Source organism: Nicotiana sylvestris, chromosome 7 (genome assembly GCF_000393655.2).
Source record: "Nicotiana sylvestris chromosome 7, ASM39365v2, whole genome shotgun sequence".
In the NCBI taxonomy this organism is placed as follows: Eukaryota; Viridiplantae; Streptophyta; class Magnoliopsida; order Solanales; family Solanaceae; genus Nicotiana; species Nicotiana sylvestris.
In genome coordinates this window covers 92795524-92817924 of record NC_091063.1, presented here as the reverse complement: position 1 = coordinate 92817924, position 22401 = coordinate 92795524, and the positions used below count along the sequence as shown (strand labels likewise).

The following is a 22401-nucleotide window of genomic DNA, read 5'->3' as shown; positions in this document are numbered from 1 at the left end:
TTTGCAGGTAAGAGAAGGAAACTTATCTGAAAGCCAGCTACCTGGATTAAGTGTTTTACTTATGAAGCCTAAGTTGCAAGGTTTTACTTATATTAACCTATCATTTAAATTCTGCCACTTTCCACCTTCCTTTACAAGGGAAAAATCTTTTCACCCGTTTTGCTCCTCTCTTTTCGTCTCAAGCTATTTTTCTCTGACATAGCATCAGTGCTCAATCTGAACTTGCTCTTTCTTGTGCTCCTCGCCTCCCCCCCCCCCACCAAACACACACACGCACACGCACACGCACACACACAAAGGAAAAAGAAGAAAGAAAGAAAGAAAAATAAAAATGTTGAAAAGGGAGATCAAGACATGGCATGTTTAAGCAGTGAGCGGATGAAGACATGAAATAGATCAATAGGATCTTATCTAGAGGATTCTATCTTACAGACTGAGCAGCAACTGCGATGTTACCTGCTCTCAAGGAACTTACATGACTCGCTATTGGGTCATGAACTGAGGGTTTATAATATTTTCTGGCGTTTCCAGAATTGACATGGGTTTCAATAATTGAACTCATTCCCTCTATGTTTGCTGTGCTACCAGTTGGCTAGATATTGTGATACGAGTTTTTTAATGTATTGAAGATTGTTAACTGTCATCTACGTCACATTAAATTTTGGGACTCCGCTACTAATCAAGTGTATACATCTTATCTGAAGTGTGCCATATTGTATTTTCTGGTGCATTACAGAAAAGCTCAATGCTAATAATCTTCTCAGATCCTTAATTGCCTCTGGATTTAAAACAGATTGAAGGTAACTTTTGAAATTTACATTGCTGTCAAATATTTAGTGCTTGAGGATAACTTATCCTAAAACTGAAATACCTATCTCTTTGGTAGAAAACTTTCTTCCCTCTATACCAAAAAAAAGACTTTATCTTCTCGTAGTGGCAGCCTTTTAGGGAAATATTCAATGAAGTAATGAATGTCAAAGCACATATAACATAAATAACACCAGCATAAGATGAAAATGGTTGCAATAGCAGCCAACACAACTAGCTGTGGCTCTTCACAATCTAGAAACTAGATGATCGACTTATTGACATACCCTTACTCTGGTCCCTGTATGATGTAGAGAGACTTTATTTTCTTGTATCCTTGATTTTCCCCCAATTTTTGAAGAACTCTCATTTTGTATGGCCACATGGTCTAGTATATAATTGTTAATCCTGAGAAGAAAATATAATGCAAACAAGCATCCTTGTAATGAAATATAGATTGAGGATAAATACACCTAGAGGCGAAAGGATGTATTTCTTCCATGGAATCCATCCAAATCAACATGCTTGTGGGTAAGAACTAAGAACATTAATGACGAACATCAAATTCGACAGATTAAAAATTACTATATAACACATTGGAAATTTGGTTGGTCCAAAAACCCATGTTTCTATTTTATTTTCTTATTTTTGTTTCTATAAATTGTGCAAACCAGATGATAAGAGTTCGTTTTGCATGCCAAGTTAAAGTATTTGCATGCATGTATTGAACACTTACAGAGATGAATTCTCATTACGAAAATTTGATGAGCAAGAACCGTTATTTTCTGCTGTAGTGAATTGAGGCTTTGAGTCTTCTCTAGCAGTACTTGGTGATATGAGCAGCATTGCTCCGTTACCAATCTCATCTGGAGGAATACTTTTGCTCTTTTGGTAGATTAGAATCTCTTCTTCATTTGCAGATGTATTGGCAAACTCTGGTTCTTGTAGCATGTGGTAAAGTTGCCTATGAAGTCTTTCGACAGGTGACAAAATATATTGTTTAAGCTTTGATCTCTTTCTTCTCGGAACACTGTTAGGATTCCAGAGAGGACCTTTGGCTGCTTCTCCTGACAAAAGGTGAACAATAACAATCAAACATCAATGATATTTTCATAATTGGAAGTCCAAAATTACATTGGATTTTTGACAATATTAATTTATCAAATCAAAGAAAATTTGAAGCTTAGTGGAATAGTTTCTAGCCTATGAGAAGTAATAACAAAAACACATTTTGATAGTTTATAAAGCAATGTTTAACGATTGCACTTCTATTGCTTATTAAGAGCCCTAATGTGATTGAACATTTCATTTGACCATAGATATAAAAATCACAGTAAGGGTAAATAATACGACTTCCTGCATAATATAAATTGTGTCAGCCAGAGTGAACCTGATTCTTTAAAACAAAAAATGTATATAGAATTGGACTGAATCAATTTAACCGGATCGGTTGAACCCTAAAACTGGGTTATCTGGTATTTCTGTTTACTTGTTTAACTGTTCAAACCTATCTGAGATTTAGACTATATGTTGTATATTCTGAATAAAATAAGATCTGTTTTGATTATACATAGTCGTACAATTTGGTTCAGTTAACATGCGTCTGATAATGAAGATAAGATTTGGATGTTATGTCTTAGGCCTGCAACTCTGTGCTCCTAAAGTCAAGAGTGACTAATAATATGATTTTCTAGGCCAAAGTGTGATGAATGGATAGTTTTAAGACATCTAATTTAGCTCTGAGGGGATTTGACAAGCTGATTTCTGTTGCCAAAGTGTTTTGCCTTCTCTCTGTCTTTAGCGTTTAACATCAGCATAGTATCGATGAAGCGAAACATCTAAGTTTCACTTCTCCGATTGGAAGTGCAGTTACTTCTTATCCTCTCTTCATAATGTGATACCTAATCATTTGCTGCTCTTCCGTCCTTTGGCACTCTAAACTCTAAAGCAAATCTTTATAGTTCAAAAGAGTATGACAAGGTGAAACTTGAGAGAATGTATCATTTAGCCTTATAGTCTACTACTCAACTTTGCTACTGGTTCCATAGCAAATAACCTATTGAATTATAAGAGGCTGGTCTGCTTCACATCATATTCAAAAGGTGGGAACCATTTCTACTTGCTGCACATGCAAATACCGAAATTTTGCATAACGCTGGGTAATTTTATGAAGGGATTCTCAACAGAGGGCGACCATGAGACCCCATGTTCCCTTTTGCTCACAGTGAAAGATCTGACTTGTCCTTTAAGGGGATCAGTTCAGTTTGTTGGAGCATTTTTGCTCAGTTACAAGAAAGCATAAGTAATTGTCCTTAGGCCGACAGTTCAAAGTTCTCCCATCATGAGTGCCAGGCAGTTACATGTATGACTCCTCACTTCGTCAAAAGTTATATATTAAGAATCGCTATCCTTTTTATTAAAGGTTAATGCTAATAATGAGTGGAAGCAAGAACAGAAAGAAAAAAAGAGAGAAGAAGGGAAAAGAAAGACTGTTTATACTAGTGTTTCCTGAACAATCTAAATGAACTGACATAGAGATTAAATAATTACGCGGATGAGTATTACATTCCATGTGTTATCTAAGGAGAAGGGAAACGTAAAAATTGGCCACAAGTTTAAGCAGCACAGTATGAAAGTAAAGGGAGTTTTTTAAAGTTTAATTGGCCAAACATCAACGAGAACTGTTGGTATAAAGTACATTGTAGGAGTAAAATTTTGTATTTTATGTACTCACGGGAATCCTAAAATTTAAATGACTAGTTGAAGATTGGTAGCTTGCCAATGGAAGCTTCTATTCCCACTGTCACTGCTGTTGGGTTTGAGATTCTTTCCCTTCTTTTCTATTTTATTTTAAGTTTTGTGTGTGTATGTATATCTGTTTATGTACCACTACTACCATTTCTCAGAATTATCCAAAACAAGCTTTGTGTTCCCTTTTTTATTTATTTGGGGGGGGGGGGGAGGGGTAGGGGGTTGAAGACCAAAAACTGCAGGGATCATCAAGATGCTTCTCAAAAATTTAGCTTTCCTGATTTCACATATCCCAAAATTTTCCTTAAGCTATACTATAAAAACAAGTGCCGCAAAATGTGTTAAGTAGTTAATCATGTATAGTGTCCCACATCGGGAAGTAGATCCCTATTATTATGTAATCACTATATACAAATAGGGTTGTACAACACTTTAATTAAGCAATAGGATTTTCTCCCATGCTTTCTCACATGGTATCAGAGCATGTGAGATAATTATCGTTGTGCGTCATTCCAACGACAGCCGGAAAGAAATCAGTCGTCACCGTGCAATTTTCCGGTGACCTGAGAAGCTGTTTGCGTCAAAACCACTTTTTATCTATGTTGTGCATAAACCAACGCCACTATAGTGTTCTCCATCCCCGGGAGACCAGACCCCACAAAACCCACCAGAAAACACCTCCCCACGCGCCCTCATGCACTAGTCAAAGAAAAAATATTCTGGCGAGATCTGGCGCGTGGAGCCCTTTCCGGCAACTATTTGAAAAAATTTCTTTAGGACAGCTTGCTCGCAAGGGAATTCCGAGCCTACCCATCCAGATTACACTAAATTCCGACGACTTTTTTATTTTTTCGGCGTGAACAGTAATTCCCAGAAAAATTTTGCTTTTTTGGCGCAACGTTATAATGGCATTCGTATTAGAAGCCTTTAACTCACAATCCGTTGGATCCAATTCATTGAATCCAATCCAGATGTTTTCTTTATTGGATTATATTGGTTCCTTCAGTACAAAGTGTGTAAACAAACATCTTCAGGGATAACTTCTGTTGTTCAAACAGATAGTAGCGTGACTTATGTCTCCCAATCTTCAACCTCTGAGTCTTGGATCATTGATTCAGGTGCATCTGATCATATTTCTGGCAACAAATCTCTTTTCACTACTATTTCATATTCTCAATCTCTTCCAATAGTCACAATGGCCAACGAATCTCAAACTATGGCAACTGGAATAGGTCAAGCAAGCCCACTTCCTTCTTTACTTTTAGATTCAGTTCTTTATGTTCCAAATAATCCTTTTAATCTCATAGCCGTTTGCTTAGCCAAATCACTTAAAGACTTTGTTTTATTTCTTGATGACCTTGTTTTTATATATGAACGCAGTACGGGGCGGATCATTGGTACCAGGCATGAATCAGATGCACTTTATTACCTTATCCTTGCAAAATCATATGGACTCACATCTTGTCTTCCTTCAATAACTTGTCTTGTTACCAATTCACCAGATTTATTACATAAACGGTTGGGACATCCCAGTTTGTCAAAACTTCAGAAAATGGTACCTAGTTTATCTCACTTGTCCACTTTAGAGTGTGAGTCATGTCAGCTCGGTAAGCATACCCGCTCCCATTTCCCTCGGCGTCTCGATAATTGAGCAGAATCGCCTTTCAATTTAGTCCATTCAGATGTTTGGGGTCCTAGTCGGGTCAGTTCTACCTTGGGATTCCGCTACTTTGTCAGTTTCATTGATTTTGAATTTCAGCGTGAAATTCCGAATGCTAAGCTTCTGCCTGAATAGGGGGAGTCTCTTAGAGATCCTACGAGATATAGGAGGTTGGTCGGCAAATTGAATTACCTCACAATGACTAGACCTGACATTTCTTTTCTGGTGAGTATTGTAAGTCACTTTATGAATTCTCCCTGTGATAGTCACTGGATGCAGTTGTTCGCATTCTTCGGTATATAAAGTTAGCTCCAAGCAAAGGGTTACTATTCGAGGATCGAGGCCACGAGTAGATTGTTAGGTACACAGATGCTGATTGGGCAGGATCACCTGCTGATAGCCGTTCTACATTTGGATATTGTATTCTAGTAGGAGGTAATTTGGTCTCTTGGAAGAGCAAGAAACAGAATGTAGTTGCTCGATCTAGCGCCGAAGCCGAATATCGGGCCATGGCTATGACAACGTGTGAGCTAGTTTGGGTCAAGCAGTTGCTCAAGGAGTTGAAGTTCGGAGAAATCAGCAAGATGGAACTGGTGTGTGATAATCAAGCTGCTCTTCATATTGCGTCAAATCCGGTGTTCCATGAGAGGACTAAACACATTGAGATCGACTGTCACTTTGTCAGAGAAAAGATACTCTCAGGAGATATTGTTACAAAGTTTGTAAAATCGAATAATCAGCTAGCAGATATTTTCACTAAGTCTCTTACTGGTTCTCGTATTAGTTACATCTGTATCAAGCTCGGTACATATGATTTATATGCACCGGCTTGAGGGGGAGTGTTAAGTAGTTAGTCATGTATAGTGTCCCACATCGGGAAGTAAATACCTATTATTATGTAATCACCCTATATAAATAGGGTTGTACAACACTTTAATTAAGCAATAAGATTTTCTCCCGTGCTTTCTCACAAAATGAATAAGGAGCGACTATCTGTGCTAACAAATGGAAGACAATTGACCAGATTGAAAGGGGAGTAATTATCTTCGTACATTTTACTTAAACCCCTCAGTTTAGTCTGGGCACGATTCAAAGCATGCTTATTAATTAGATAAAGAAGTCAAGCGCCATGGACATATAACTAACTATTTTACCACTTGTATGGAAATACAACTGAATTATTTTACCATTTGTTCCTTGCATCTGCATGCAGTTCTCTGAGAAAGATCCTGGTGACCCTGAGCTTGATATGTCATCTATTTTCTCTTCACTACAAGCTGAAGAGCCATCAGTTCCAGCAACCTTTTGTCCAACTTCTAGCCTTTGGTTATCATGAGCCAAGACAAGTGGCTTCACATCAGAAGGTAACTTGGCTAGTAGAAAGCTTTGAGTTTCTTTGTTGGCATGTTTTGGGATATAGTCGTCCAGACTCCCCTTAATCCTCCATCTTGATCCACAAGCATTGCACAGCACTGGTTTTTCAGGTGGTCCAGGTCTCCAAAGTGGGGTATCTGTTTAAGTTCACAGTTCATCAGTGCTGCAACTATGAAACAACTATTAAAGGAATTCTGTACAGCTGATGAAGTTGTCCCAGAAACTGCTCAAGCATAGAATAATTGAAAACAACTATGAACATTGAGCAATAAATAGAAGTATTATGAAACTAAAGCTACAGTGACTTTTTGGCAAAACCAGTGGAAAGTGCATCCATGTAAGATATGCCTCGGCTTTTAAGAATGTGTAAAAGAAAGTTTGTCATTTGCATTTTCTTCACCAGTTAAAGGACCCATACAAATTGAGGTAAACGGTGGTCGACAAATGATTAAATGAATATGGATCATGAAGTAAAATGAGCAAAGATAATATGTCTTGTTCAAATCAGGAAATATCAGAAATTTGCTCTGTAAAAAAGCTCATGGATTGACGCTTCACGGCCGTCATTGACTGTCCACTTTGTCCTGATTAACTGTGAAGATATTTTTCAGACTGCCGGCTTTGTCCTAATTAACTGTGAAGATAGGATGCCTTACACTCATCATAAACAGGCTCGCAGATTGAGGCTTCACAGCCTTCTTGTCCATCAAATACTGTATCCAAACAAGCAGGATGACATAACCTTCTTCTACATAAGTGTTAGAGATATTCGTAGAATCTTGGACTAACTTTGGAGGGAGAGCAAGAAAAGATCGCTATGCAATCTGGATATCGCAAATTATCGAGAAAGACTATACTTGTTTGAACTTTGAAGTATTTTATTGGCTTTATGTATTGCTCTTCCTTACATCATGGGGGCGATCTCTATTTCTATTACGAATCTGTTTCTTTTATATGTGTTACTAGTTATGTGTTTGCTTCAGGAGGCCAGTATTTTGACTGCACTCTATATCGAGAACACAGGCGTTATAGTGGGTAATTCTTACTTTCTGCATTTTAAATTTTCCCTCTTGGCCATCCAACTTATGTCACTAGAGATTCTAGCCTACTGCCTTGGTTTAGTTCATGTCATATAACATGGCTTTCTGAAAATGTTTAGTGTCAAATCATTCATTGGCTAATCAAATTTGGTTGCTCAAAGAGAAATTTTAAGGAAGAGCTATGGAACCAGTTTTGCAACTGCACTTTATTGCCTGGTATCTCTTAGGATTTTGTGTATAAAGCATGAAACAAGCTGTCAATGTAGGGCAAAGCTACTGGCGAGGTGGCACTTTGATTTCACCTCTTACCTCTAATGATACAAGTTCTTATGATTTCACTACCTGCAGGATTCCTAAGGGACCTATCAGAAGACCACATGTTCAAAGGTAATAAAACTATGTAATCAATGTCAATCTGGTATCAGTTTGGTCCCTTTCCATCCTTTTCGTTTTGGGAAAAACTAATATATTTCCAGATATATGCCTAGGTTTTGTTAATCAAAACCACTGGACAAAGCCATACAGTTATATCAACAAAGACTTATTACTGTAGGAACATCAAAAGCTGGTTAAAATGCCGATGCACTCTCCAACCCTGATCAGTGAGCATTTGGTAATTACACTTTACTCTTCACACTTCTTATACTGTGGTCTTTAGGTTTTAAATATTGACTGAGGGCATTATTGTGAAGTTATTTGTCAATAAACAATAGCATGAAAACGGCATGTGCACATCCAGTACCTTTCTCCTCTGTGTCATCTGGCATTCTCGTTTTATTTTCTGTTAGGCAAGACACCGAAATTGCTACAATTAAGACTTAAGGATCATTGCCAAAATTTTAAATAAATGGGAATTAAATTGTGTGATGCCTATGATTTGGGACCGACTGTGCAATTATCCTAGATGAATTCACTGCACATGAAACTAATGGTTGCTGTATCTGAAATCAACTGCTATTTGGGTGGAGAGGTAACAAAGTTAACGAAGTTCCATTTTATTCATTTAAACAGATAAATCGTTTTAGGAAATTCTAAATATCGGGTGTCTCATGCATGCAAGTTTTAAATTTCAGTAAGATTGGAGAGCAAAATTAAGCGTTTGGAATTCTGTATCTTGACGATTCATATCAACAAGAAACATTCAATTGAAGAACGAGATGGAAGATAAACATGCAAGATGTGATAAAGGTTGTCAAAAGAACTCACGCCTGACACCACAATGGAAACACGGCCCTTCTCTTCCCATGAGATGTGCTTGCAGAGGATTCAGGTTTGAGTATGCTAGCTGCTAACCGTTAAGCTTCCAAAATTGTTGCCAAAACTTAAAACATATGAGTGAGAACACAAAGTAACCAAATGGAAAAATGAACGGAAAATAAATTCAGTAGGCTAACAGCTGATCATTTCCGTGGCAATAGATTATAGCTTTGTCATTAACTACTATCCTATCTGTAATAGTACTATACTCCACTTTGGACAGCTCATCAAATTTTACTCGAGAACATTTTCTCAAAAATTGACACGATAACTCCAACAGGAAGAACTTAAAAGATCTTTGATGTGGTAAATCTTACCAATTAGGCCTTTTGTCAAGCACTCTAGCCTTATTACCGATGAATGTGAAGGCAAGAAAATATAGAAAGTTTTTAGACTTTATTGAAATGATAGAGTTGAGGAATAAACAGAAGCGAAAAGACAATGCTGAGCTTAGTATTCTGGAAATTCTGGTCTGATTGAGATTTGAAAAATCCAAGGAGAAAGGGCCACAATTTACATTACTAAACAGATTCAGAAAAGAAAGAATGTATTCAATTTCATTCCAATTCTTGAAATTGTAGGAATCAGATTTAGATTTGAAAAATCCAAGGAGAAAGGCCCACTATTACATCACTAAGCAGATTCAGAAATGCATTCAATTTCTTTCCAATTCTGCTTTTCTGCACTGTTTCCCTTGCACCAATACACAGGTTGAAAAAACTTTCTGCCTAGTGTTGTGATTGGTGTGGTTGAGAGTACTGCAGGTGAGAAGAGAAACTGGATACAGGTCACAGAGACTTGGATATACATTCATAATTGGTAACAAAACCTCATTTCTTGAAGCACATTCAGAAAACATAAATATAAGCACTGAGCTGGTTTTTTCCATGTTAATTTTCAGAAAATTTAATTGCTGATACTTTTGGGTCATGTTCACCTCAGCTATCTGCAGTTTGCAAAAACTCAAGTGTCTTAGTGACTTCCTGACCTTGAAGGTTCTCTCTTCTGCTTGCCATTTTTGTTGTTAATTTAAGAGGAACTTACTACAACTTCTGATGTCCCAAGAAGTGCTTTTGCAATCTTTTTCCATAACACGATATGACTTATGTGCGCAAGAATGCCCCTGCTATTTAATTACGGATCTATGATTAGTTCAACACAGTCTTGTATGTCGCCGTTTTTGAAATTTCATGTGTCTAGCATATTCATGTTATTAATGTTGTTTCTCTAACTTGCTTACAGAAATAAAAATATTTATTTCAGAAATGCATTGCATATCCATGCTATACAGAGAAATGAGAATATTGATATTTTTGCCTGCTCATTTGGTGTAGCATGATCCTATATAGAATCTTTAGGTGAGGCACTTCCAAAATTTTGATATATTTTGGTAATAGCCTCCGCTGCATGTATGGAGAAACTTAAGTCTTGTGGTTCTTAACAATTTAGGCTACTATCTCAGAAGTTAAGAAGCTTTTTGGTGTCGTTCATCCTTGGTAGCAAAAATGTGTTTGTCCTTGTTTGCCTGATTTAGAAAATTTAGGATTCAGGCGAATAACTGCCTGAAGTGTATGCTGTAGGCCTGGCCTACTACAACTTTGTAGCTACAAATTCAATGTGGTGTACGTGGGGCAGTTAAGAATGACTATTCCATTGAGTATGATTTGAAGTAACTCCAATGCGAAGGTGCGACACTGAGGAAATTTTATCATCGATGTTGTTATGTGTTATCCAGATGTCTTTCTTATGGTGCTTACTCTATATTTCATCATATGCTTATGCAATGTGGATTTGCAGCGTTTATCGAAGTTCCTCTTCACATTCTCCATCAGGTTCTTGCCCAGCTTCAAGATAGTGTATTTTCCAGAAGTAATACAAGTGTGCTTCTCAGAATCACAGGCTCACCAGTATCATGCAACATCCTTGGTATCATTGGCCCCTGCTCTAATTGAAGTAAAAAAGGGCAGCCCGGTGCATTAAGTTCCCGCTATGCGCGGGGTCCGGGGAAGGGCCAAACCACAAGGGTCTATTGTATACAGAGGCGGAGCCAGGATTTGAAATTTATGGGTTCGGGATTCTAGTTCTTTTAAATTACTGGATTCTATAATAATAATTTATAAGCAGAAGGCTAGCTCCGCCCCTGATTGTACACAGCCTTACCCTACATTTCTGCAAGAGGTTGTTTCTATGGTTCGAACTAGTGACCTCTTGGTCACATGGCAACAACTTTACCAGTTACGCCAAGGCTTCCCTTCCCTGCTCTAATTGAAGTGGTTGATGATTTTACTTGTTTTGTTGAATGGGCACATATATTCATTCTACAAGAAACAAAAGGTACATATCCTTTGTAAAATTGCACTACAAGAGTAGGCTTTAGGCTTTAGAGGATGTCCAGTATTTCTAGCTTGTAACATGCTTTGCTGCTAGAAGAAGACACAACTTAATAGTTTCACTTAGAATTGAAGCTTAAATTATTATCACTAAGAGCTGCTTCGTATAAATTCTAGTAATTAGTACGTGTAACAAGTAGCACTTTATTGGTCCTCAAGGTAGTGTTCACTTTAGTGGTTCAATTATCAAGCCACTTTGTGGAGTAAATAACTTCTAGTTTCCAAAGAAATATATATATATATATATATATATATCAAGCCACTTTGTGGAGTAAATAACTTCTAGTTTCCAAAGAAATATATATATATATATATATATATATATATATTGATGTTCACTATCACGTGTTTTTATTTGGATGTTTTTCCTTGCTAAATTAGCCAATAGATTTATCTTTGAATTATCTGGAGTAATTGATGAAACCATGACGTCTCTAAAATCACCTTTTGGAAGACAAATTAGCGATGCCAAAAATTATGTTTGTACTTAATTGAATGCTAAATAAACAATTATTTGCCGAGGAACAAAAGTAAAATAAAAAGCGTCAAACTCATAAAATAAATATGGCAAATAAAAAACAACAGACTGAAATTATACGAAAAACGTGGAGAACTTAAAGCTTCAATTTCATGCTGCATCAAATTACTTTACTGTATCAATACAATATCAAATATATTTTGAAGATAGTAGTATGAAAAGGAAAAAAAAAAAAAAAAGGAAGGCAAAGCCAAGTCGATATTTTGATTATCTTTCAGTAACAAAACATATTTTTAACTTGAAATTCGGCAATACATCATATTGTACTTCAGGGACCCCTCTTTCAATATCTTTGTTATACAATTAGCTTTTAAATAACTATTGGTCGTGCATTAAAAATTACTAAAATTTATTCAAAATGATGAATAATAATATTTAAGTCCTCAGAGTTTTCTTAATTTTGATTATTAAGTAACACCGGTGCATTTTTTTTCCTTTGTTTTGTTTTTAGCTCCTCTATTTCCTCATTAGCCTTTTTTTTTTTAAAAAAAAAAATGGTGATTGGTGGGCATTAATTCCAACTTCTCTTAATCCATTCAAGAAAAAAAGGGAAGAAAATTGAGCATTATGTGTAGCTTCAAGGTTCCAAGCTATAAGTTCAAGTAAGCAAAAAAAAGGAAGAAAAACAAACTTTTTTCCAACAGTCAAGAAAAAGAGCAAAATATAACGTCGCCCACCGTGGGGCTCGAACCCACGACCACAAGGTTAAGAGCCTTGCGCTCTACCAACTGAGCTAGACGGGCTTTCTGTCACCTTGAAGGAATATGTGATAGTTTATACATTAAGATGATTTTTAACTTGGCCGAATTCACTGTATTTATTTCTTTTTTTCAGCGTTTACTCAGATCAAAATAAAAGGGCAGTTTTAGGCATGTGTTTTGCTTCACAGTAGTTCAACTTTAAGAGGGTGTTTGGAATGGATTGGCTTAAAAGATGGTCAAATCAACTTTAAAATATTAATTTTTTAACTTGTTTGAGTGTTTGGTAATTTTAAAAATAGTTTTTAAGCCAAGTGCTTTTACGTTAAAATAATCAAAACAAGCCAAATGCAATAAATTGGCCTATCCCAACTTATTCGTGAATAGTCTGTAGTAGGGGTGTACATAGGTCGAGTTGGTTCTGATTTTACAATTACCAAACCAAACCAATTGTGTCGGGTTATTAAATCTAAGGACCAAGCCAAAAAAATGAAACTCAGGTTTTTTAATCTTGGGTTTTCTCGGGTTTTCAGGTTATACGGGTTTTCTCGGGAATCTTCGTAGAACAAAACATATAACGTATGCTCAAAATATTTCTTTAATTCTAGTAAGATACAACTATATAAAGTATTTTCCAAGAAAATAATATAAAATATGAGACGTGTCATGGCGTTATCCTAAAATATTCAACAATAAAGATAATAAAATTATGTAATATAAATATTGCTAATTAAAAAGCTATAATAAACATAAATATAATCTAAAAGTACTAAGTCATGTTAAAATAAATAGACTAATAAAGGAGTATTAATTACATGACTAAACGCAAAAGAAAAATAAAAATAGGTTATGCATTTCTATCTAATTATTGCAAAATAAAAAATAGATATTCAATACATCCTCGTTCGTAATATTGAATTGAATGTCTTTTGTTAGCACTAATATTGATTTGATTTTGGTTTGGGATATTGTTAGCATTATTTAATTTACTAATATTAATGACTATAAAACTTATTGGAGCATTCAAAAGTTCTAAGTTCAACCTTGAAATAAAACCTTTAAAGATAAAATTATAAATTTTTTTAAGAAATATTTAGAAATTATATCACAATAAGTATATTATATATATATATTAAATATATCTAAAATTTCTATATATGTAATATCGGGTTCGTTTGGTTTTAGTTTGACTTTTTTTAGTTAAAACCGTAAAAATTGCATGGGGCACCCTATTTGGGCGCCCCTTTTTAACCTGTAGCCGCTTTGTCTTTATGTTTGCACCCGTACCCATTTTTTGTTAAAAGCCTTTTAAAAGACTATTTTGCCCTTCTTTATTAAAAGACTACTTTCTCTCCAAGTATACGCTAGTCCTCTACTGTCTCTGTCTCTCTCTCCCGTTATTCGCATTTTTTGATTTGTTCTTCTCTGAAATCAAACGGTTTCGTCGTTGTTTTGATTTTTCAACTGCTAGTCGTCATTGTTCCCGCATTACGATTTAATCACAGGTACATTGCATTAACTTTCTGGGTTTATTTTACGATTTCTGGGTTTTATTTCTGGTTTTGGTTTTGATAGTCATGTATTTATGATTAAATAGATTCTTAGGGTTTAGTTTGATAAGTGCATTAGTTTTACTTTTACGATTGTGTTTTTAGGTTTTTTAAACGAGTTTTTATGTTGTTGATGAAAATTCCTTCAGTGATTAGATGTCCAAATTTTTTAAAAATTTGAGAGTTAAATAGATGATACTATTATAGTAATGATACCTTAGATAGGAGCTGGAGTTTTTTTTTTTTTTTTTCATGTTTTGGCATTATTTTTGGATTTGAATTCGCGTTTTGTTTTTTGTAAAAACTACAGCATGTTTTTTTGCTGCATGTTTTGTGTTTTGTAACTGGTGAACTTCAGCTTTAGGAGCTGAAGTTTTTATTTTTGTTACTGGTGAACTTCATCTCTAGAGCTGAAATTTTTGTTTTGTAACTGTCGAACTTCAGCTCTAGAGCTGAAGTTTTTGTTTTGCAACTGTCGAACTTCAGCCTTCTTAGAGATTGAAGTTTTAACTGATCTTTTTGATAATGTCTTGATGTTATTTTTTGTATGTTTTACTTTTTTTGAACAGATGACACCTAAAGATCCTAATGCAGCTAAAGTACGCAAAGCAGCTAATGTACCTAAAACACCTAAAACACCTAAAACACCTAGACAACTTATAATACCCCCAGGTCCTTATGTTCGTGCTCCTCCACCTACAAGACCAGGGCAAAGATATTTTGAGTTTCGAGATTGATTTAACTGTAAGGGTTACTGGAAGGGGAACTACAATTTGGAGAAATTAATTGCAACTTTCTTGACTCCTACACAACGAGATAAGCTTAATAATGGTACATTTCGATACATTATGGCTATGGAGAATTTCCAATGCAGCATGAAGTTGGTTCATTATCTGTGTCTTTCTCGAATATTAACCAATGATCGAGACTCTATTAGTTTCTAGATTTTTGGCCATGATGTTTCCTTCACCCTTGAAGACTTTCACATTATGTGCGGTTTGCGGATCACAACACATAATATTGAAAACCAATTAATCGAGAGAGCAATATTCTGAAGGCTATTTTGGTAAGTCCAAGAGTGTGACTTTGAAGGATATTTGAGATTTTATGACTCGAAATGAAATTCCAAAGAATGTTGTGAATCACATACACATATGCGAGAGCGATGATGATGCTGTAAAGCTTATGGAAATTCTTGTTGTAGAGTCTATTTTGTTTGGGAAAAAGACCGAGTCATCTGTGATGGAGGAGTATGCATCTATTGTTGAAGATTATAAGGTTTGTGCTGAATAGCCTTGGGGTAATATGGCTTATGAGAAACTCATTTACTCACTGAAACATGCATTGGACAAGCAGAACAAATTACGTTCAACTAAGTATAAACTTGGTGGATTTCCATATCCGTTATGTGCTTGGTTCTATGAGCGCTTCCCAGATATTTGGTAGAAGTATATAAGAGAGGATGAGTACCTTGATACCCCTCAGGTTCCCAGGATGTTACATTATGTATGTGTGGGAGAGCTTAAATTTCCCGAACCTTTTGTTATGTTCAGTAGTCATGAAGTTAGTTACTTTTTTTTTTGTCTTTGTGTTAAAATGTTGACGTATTAGTTTTTTTCTTCTCATAATATACTTTTTTGTATTAAACAGAGATATCGCAACTTTAGGGTATTGGATATAATTCCTACAGAAGAGGAATTAAATTCAATGCTTTTAATTGGACAATTACCATGCAACCGGATTCGTTCAAAGGTACTTAATGTGGTTCCTTCAACTGGTGAATCACCACGTACTCTGAGTCGATCAAAAGAAGCGAATCAAACTCCTTTTATTGCGAATCATCTCATACCTAGAGTTGTTCTAACCGTTCTACAACTGACTTTGATGACAATGAATTACTCGACACAATATGTTCTGTAAGTTTTGATCTGAAGTTTTTTGGTTTTGTTTTTGTAAAAGTACAACATGTTTTTGAGTTGAAGTTTTCTTCTATATCTGAATTTTTGTTGTGTGTCTATTCTAGAGGTTAACAATGGAGGTTCAAAGACATGCAGAAAAAGAAAGAAGCACGATCGTGAAAGAAGTTTTCGATAAGTTTAAAAAGGAGGAGTGATCTGCTATTGTGGATGCGATTTTTGTAAAAGTGAAGGTAAGCTAATTTATAGAGAAGTCTTTTTATTTCTGCTGATGTTATTCAGATTAGTCATTGTTAGTAATTTTTTTTTTCTAGGAATATTTCGATGAGAAGTTTGAACAGTTGTTTAAGATTGTCAACAAATCAAATGGAATGAACGATGACAATTTTTATTTGAGTAACCATCGAGAATATGATAGGGTGAACGACTGTTATGAACATCCATCAGATATTAATGCTGTTGATGATGCATCAGATAAAGTCGCAGATGTAAATGCTACACGTGAAGAAGCGACTTTTGAAGGCGATCAACATGTTCAAGAACAAGTTGAAGAGGAACGTTCCAGTGCTGATAGATTGAGTAGAGATGGAAATGATGAAGAATAATTATCAACTGAGAATGTTGGAAGCAAGAAAGTTGCAAATAATCAAGTTGTTTATACTGAAGAACATGCTTCTCATGATCCATCGCGTAAAGTCGCAGATGATAATGCTACACGTAAGGAAGCGGCTGTTGAATGCGATGAACATGTTCAACAACAAGGTGGAGAGGAATAATCTAGTGTTTATAGATTGAGTAAAGATGGAAATAATGAAGAGTTAACAACTGAGAAAGGTGCAGATGATCAAGTTGTTGGTACTGAAAAACATGCACTGAGTTGTGCTTTGGAAAGTGATATTGGAAAAGGCAATTTGTTTAGTGATGGAGATCAAACACCTGTTGGTAATTTAGCGTCACGACCCAAAATCTCAACCCGGTCGTGATGGCGCCTCTCGTGAGGACAAGGCCAGCCAATCAACAAAACAGTACATCTCTTTATAATTACTTAGCAGGAATAAGTCTAAATCATGGGCAATATAATCTTAAATGCGAAATAAACGTGATAGAACAAGGAAAACCATCCCAACTCAGCCCGAAATCGGGGTGTCACAAGTCATGAGCTACTACAGAGTTTACTAATATTTTACAAAGTCTGGAATTATCATAAATAACAAAGATAAGGGAGAAAACGGGGTTGCGGACGTCAACAGCTACCTCGTTACTCCTAGTCACCTCCTGGCCTGGAAAGAATCAGCGCTCAGGAGCGAACTCAGCTCTGCCTGTATCTGCACACATGGTGCAGGGAGTAATGTGAGTACTCCGACCCAGTGAGTAATAAAAATAAATAACGACTGAAAACATGAAATCTCATAACGGCACAATATAGCGCTATCCCAAGCAGTAAAATCAGTTATACAGTAAAATAGTGAGTATCAGATAATTCTTCTTTTAAAACAGTAAAGACAAATAATTTCCACAGTAAGGATAAATCAAAGGCTTGCCCCTCGGTCTCAATATGTAAATCTCAGTATAGTATCAGCTCCTCGGGCTCACTCCCAACTCACCAGCACACAACATCAGCCCCTCGGGCTCACTCCCAACTCACCACACACAAACAACGGCCTCTTGGGCCCACTCCCAACTCACCTGGGTACCCTGCGCTCACCGGGGGTGTGTACAGACTCCGGAGGGGCTCCTACAGCCCAAGCGCAATATCAATAGGCCTGAAAGCCTTGACACATCACACACGAGGCCTGAAAGCTTCCTCATATAACACTCGAGGCCTGAAAGCCTCCTCATATAACACTCGAGGCCTGAAAGCCTCCTCATATAACACTGGAGGCCTGAAAGCCTCCTCACATCACTCAACATATCCTCACGTATGGCCCTCGGCCTCAATCAATCCAGAAAATAATCATAAGCCTCTTGGGCATCAGTAAAACAATAGTGCTCAGCTCAACATCATTATAAATATCATTAAATCTCGAGTTGAGTATAAATGTAGCTGAGTTCACAAAATAATATAATTCAATTGGACTGAGTTCAAATAATATTTCAATTCGTGAGGAAAATAGTGATGTAAATTCACAAAAGATTTTAGATAATTGGCACGAAGCCCAAATATGGCAATAAGCCCCAATCATAGTGAAAAACAATAAATCTTTATCAATTACGCGGTAAAAATATCAACTGGGATGGACCAAGTCACAATCCCCAATAGTAATGACCCCGCGCTCGTCATACAAACCGTGTCTCATCTCAACATAGCAGTATGTTGTGCAATCCGGGGTTTCAAAGCCTCAGTGCATCATTTAAAATCATTACTCACCTCTAGCTCGCTATGTCCTTGCCTCTCTAATTGGCCTCCTCGTGTGACGAATCTGCCAAAAATCACACAAACCTCGATGAAGTTCAATTTCTAAAAGACGGGGTTTTAACCATACATATCTGAAATTCGCCCCTTAATGATACTATAATGATCTCATACAGTTATGTAACTTCAATCTACAATACAACACTCAATATGGCCAATATTAGTACTAGATCCCATAAATTATGCCATTTAGGCATATTATCAAACATCTTGTAGGCATAAATATTTACACCTCTTAACTATAGCATTGGTTCCTCCAACTATCACCATTAACCAACAATTCATCACACTATTATTCTTTAATAATTTATACTCCTAACATCACATGTGTGATCAACCATTCACACCCAAACCAACAAAAATTTCATCAAATAAACACCTTTAAATCCCTACCATGTTCATGTATTTAAATTGGGAATTTATGGCTTCCAACCACCATACAATAAGTTGTAATACTTGATTCATACTCATATTTCCATAATATATCCATATATGTGAGTCTAAGGTGTAGGATTTACCTTTTGGAAGAAATCTTGCAAAACCCTTCTTTGAGTTCTTGAAGGAATTTCTTGAAAATCTAAGGATTTTTAAGATCAATCCATGTTAATATAAGTGTTTGGGAGTAGTAATCAACTCAAAATACTCCAAAAATCTTACCTTAGGAGTGCAATTGGGTGCCTTGGTCGAATTGGGGGTGTTGGGGACGCCCTAGGCTTGAGAAATGACTCAAAGTCCGTTATTTCCCGTCCTTAGGTGTATTTAGAGGCCTGACACTAGCACGCCCGCGCTAATCCTGCACTAGTGAGGCAGAAGAAAACTCAATTAGCGCTGGCTACGCGCTCCCGCGCTAAGGCCGCGCTACTGACACATGCCCAGTAAAATGATTATAACTTTCTGTATACAACTTCAAATTACGAACGGTTTGTTGAGTTGGAAGCTAGACTCAAAGGGATTTAATTTGATAGTTAGATCCTCACACAACTCCTTATATAACTAGAGATATGGTCGTTTAAAGTGAGGTCTTGTGCACACTCATTTACAATTTCGTCTATTATGAAATTTCCCAACTTCAAAAGTTCCCATTAGCCATCCGAAATCACCCCGAGGTCCTCGGGACCTCAACCAAAAATACCAATACATCTTATAATATTATTCAAACTTGTTCCAATTATCAAAACACCTCGACTAACACCAAAATTATCGAATTACATCGAATTCAAGTCTAAGTTCCTTTAAAACTTCCAAAACGAGCATTCGATCAAAACTCTACCAAATATGTCCGAATGACTTGAAATTTTGCACACATATCCAAAATGACATAATGAAGCTACAGAAATTCTCGGAATTCCATTCCGACCGTCGGATCAAAATTTCACCTATCAACCGGAAATCACCAAAATACTAACTTCGCCAAAATGAGCTAATTTCTTCACTGGACCTCCAAAATTAATTCCGATTGCGCTCCTAGGCCTTAAATCATCCCCCAAAACTAACCGAATCATCGGAATTCAATTCTGAGCCCTCTAACTCACAAGTCAATGTCCGGTTGATTTTTTCCAACTAATTCTTCCTTAAAGAGACTAATTGTCCCATTTCATACCAAACTCGATCCGAGTTGACTCAAATTCACCAAGTACACATATTGAAACATGAATAAGCATTTAACGGGGAATACGGGACGAAAATACAGGAAACGACGGTTCGGGTCGTTACATTCTCCCCAACTAAAACAAACGCTCGTCCTCGAGCGAGTTAAGAAACATACCTGGAGTTTCAAATAGGTGCGGGTACCTGCTCCACATCTCCTGCTCGGTCTCCCAAGTAGCCTCCTCCACGGGCCGACCTCTCCGTTGTACTTTCACTGATGCTATATCTTTTGATCTCAATTTTTGAACCTGTCGACTCAAAATAGCCATTGGCTCCACATTATAAGTCAAATTTTCATCTAACTGTACTGTACTAAAATCTAAAATATGAGACGGGTCCCCAATGTACTTCCGGAGCATGGACACATGGAATACCGGATGAGCACCCGACAATCTAGGCAGCAAAGCAAGCTCGTAAACCACTTCTCCAATCCTCCTAAGTATCTTAAATGGTCCAATAAACCACGGACTTAACTTCCCTTTCTTTCCGAACCTCATAACACCCTTCATCGGCAAAACCTTCAGCAATACCTTCTCGCCCTCCATAAATGACACATCTCGGACCTTCCGGTTCGTATAACTCTTCTGACGCGACTGAGCTGTGTGAAGTCTTTCCTGAATCACCTTCACCTTTTCTAAAGCATCCTGGACCAAATCTGTCCCCAACAACCTAGCCTCTCCGGGCTCAAACCAACCCATTGGAGTTCTACACCCCCTCCCATATAAGGCCTCATACGGTGCCATCTGAATACTGGACTGATAGCTGTTGTTGTAGGCAAACTCTGAAAGTGGTAAAAATTCAACCCAAGAACCTCCAAAATCAATCGCGCAGGCACGCAACATATCCTCCAATATCTGAATAGTACGCTCGGATTGTCCGTCCGTCTAAGGATGAATTGTTGAACTCAACTCTACCTGAGTGCCCAACTCGTGCTGAAAAGTCCTCCAAAACTGAGAAGTGAATTGAGTACCTCTATCCGAAATAATAGTAACTGGAACACCATGCAACCGCACAATCTCCTGAATAAAGATCCTAGCCAGCCGCTCCGCAGAATATGTGGTACACACCAGAATGAAATGCGCTGACTTGGTCAACCTATCCACAACGACCCAAATCGAATCAAAATTCTTCAAAGTCCGAGGAAGGCCACTCACGAAATCCATAGTAACTCTCTCCCATTTCCACTCAGGAATAATCATCTGCTGAAGCAAACCGCCCGGTCTCTGATGCTCATATTTCACCTGCTGACAGTTGAGACACCGAGCCACATATCCCACAATGTCTTTCCTCATTCTCCTCCACCAGTAATGCTGTCTCAAGTCCTGATACATCTTCGCAGCACCCGGATGGATGGAATACCGCGAACTGTGGGCCTCCTCAAGAATCAAATCTCTAAGCCCATCAACATCGGGCACACAAATACGGCCCTGCATCCTCAATACGCCATCATCACCTATAGTCACATCTTTGGCATTATCATGCTGAACTCTGTCCTTAAGGACAAGCAAATGCGGATCATCATACTGGTGCTCTCTGATGCGATCATATAAGGAAGATCGAGAAACCACACTAGCCAATACCCGGCTAGGCTCAGAAATATCTAACCGCACCAACTGATTGGCCAAGGTCTGAACATCAACTGCAAGAGGCCTCTCCCCAACTGGGATGTAAGCCAAACTCCCCATACTGACTGCCTTTCGGCTCAACGCATCGGCCACTACATTGGCCTTTCCCGGATGATATAGAATGGTAATATCATAGTCTTTAAGTAACTCAAGCCATCTCCGCTGCCTCAAATTAAGATCTTTTTGTTTAAATAAATGCTGAAGACTGCGATGATCAGTGAATACCTCACAAGATACGCCATATAAATAGTGCCTCCAAATTTTTAAGGCATGAACTATAGCAGCCAACTCCAAATCATGAACAGGGTAGTTCTTCTCATGGGGCTTCAACTGACGAGAAGCATAAGCAATAACTCTACCCTCCTGCATTAGCACACAACCAATCCCAACTCTGGAAGCATCACAATATACCGCGTATGAACCTGTAGCTGATGGTAACACCAACACTGGAGATGTGGTCAGAAGTGCCTTGAGCTTCTGAAAGCTCTCCTCACACTCGCCGGACCATACAAATGGGGCACCTTTCTAAGTCAACTTGGTCAAAGGCGATGCAATAGAAGAAAACCCCTGAACAAATCGGCGATAATAGCCTGCTAGCCCAAGAAAACTCCGAATCTCTGTGACTGAGGATGGTCTAGACCAACTCTGCACTGCTTCTATCTTCCTTGGATCAACCTGTATACCCTCGCTGGACACTATGTGTCCCAAAAATGTCACAGAACTTAGCCAAAATTC

General features: G+C 37.4%; 2 protein-coding genes and 1 non-coding gene across 4 annotated transcripts in view; 2 read left to right on the top strand and 1 right to left on the bottom strand.

The window, feature by feature from the left end:
• Window positions 1-11127, top strand: part of LOC138872553 (uncharacterized) — a 30640-nt gene extending 19513 nt beyond the window's left edge. The window contains exons 2-7 of one of the 2 annotated variants that reach the window (XR_011400956.1): window positions 1728-1790; window positions 6432-6582; window positions 7576-7627; window positions 7981-8019; window positions 8109-8245; window positions 10722-11127. Coding sequence is in view for 1 of the 2 variants with exons in the window: in XM_070150768.1 (XP_070006869.1) it covers window positions 1774-1790; window positions 6432-6582; window positions 7576-7627; window positions 7981-8019; window positions 8186-8205 (279 nt within the window). In the remaining variant the exon portion in view is untranslated. The remainder of the gene's footprint in view (window positions 1-1727; window positions 1791-6431; window positions 6583-7575; window positions 7628-7980; window positions 8020-8108; window positions 8246-10721) is intronic. The other variant, XM_070150768.1, reaches the window with a different exon arrangement.
• On the top strand, window positions 8254-11127 carry LOC104213037 (uncharacterized). Its single transcript, XM_070150767.1, has 4 exons — window positions 8254-8902; window positions 9654-9708; window positions 9832-9884; window positions 10687-11127. The coding sequence occupies exons 1-4, from the start codon at window positions 8852-8854 to the stop codon at window positions 10867-10869; spliced, it is 342 nt and encodes a 113-aa protein (XP_070006868.1). The 5' UTR covers window positions 8254-8851; the 3' UTR covers window positions 10870-11127.
• A 1360-nt stretch (window positions 11128-12487) lies between these two features.
• On the bottom strand, window positions 12488-12560 carry TRNAK-CUU (transfer RNA lysine (anticodon CUU)). Its single transcript has one exon. It is a non-coding gene; the product is annotated as a tRNA-Lys (tRNA).
• Between the last annotated feature and the right edge of the window lie 9841 nt (window positions 12561-22401).

Coding starts and splice junctions, on each gene's coding strand:
- LOC104213037 (XM_070150767.1), top strand. CDS start 8,852: ATGGAAACACGGCCCTTCTCTTCCCATGAGATGTGCTTGCAGAGGATT. Junction 8,903..9,653: donor TGTGCTTGCAGAGGATTCAG/GTTTGAGTATGC, acceptor AGAGTACTGCAG/GTGAGAAGAGAAACTGGATA. Junction 9,885..10,686: donor GTGACTTCCTGACCTTGAAG/GTTCTCTCTTCT, acceptor GTGGATTTGCAG/CGTTTATCGAAGTTCCTCTT.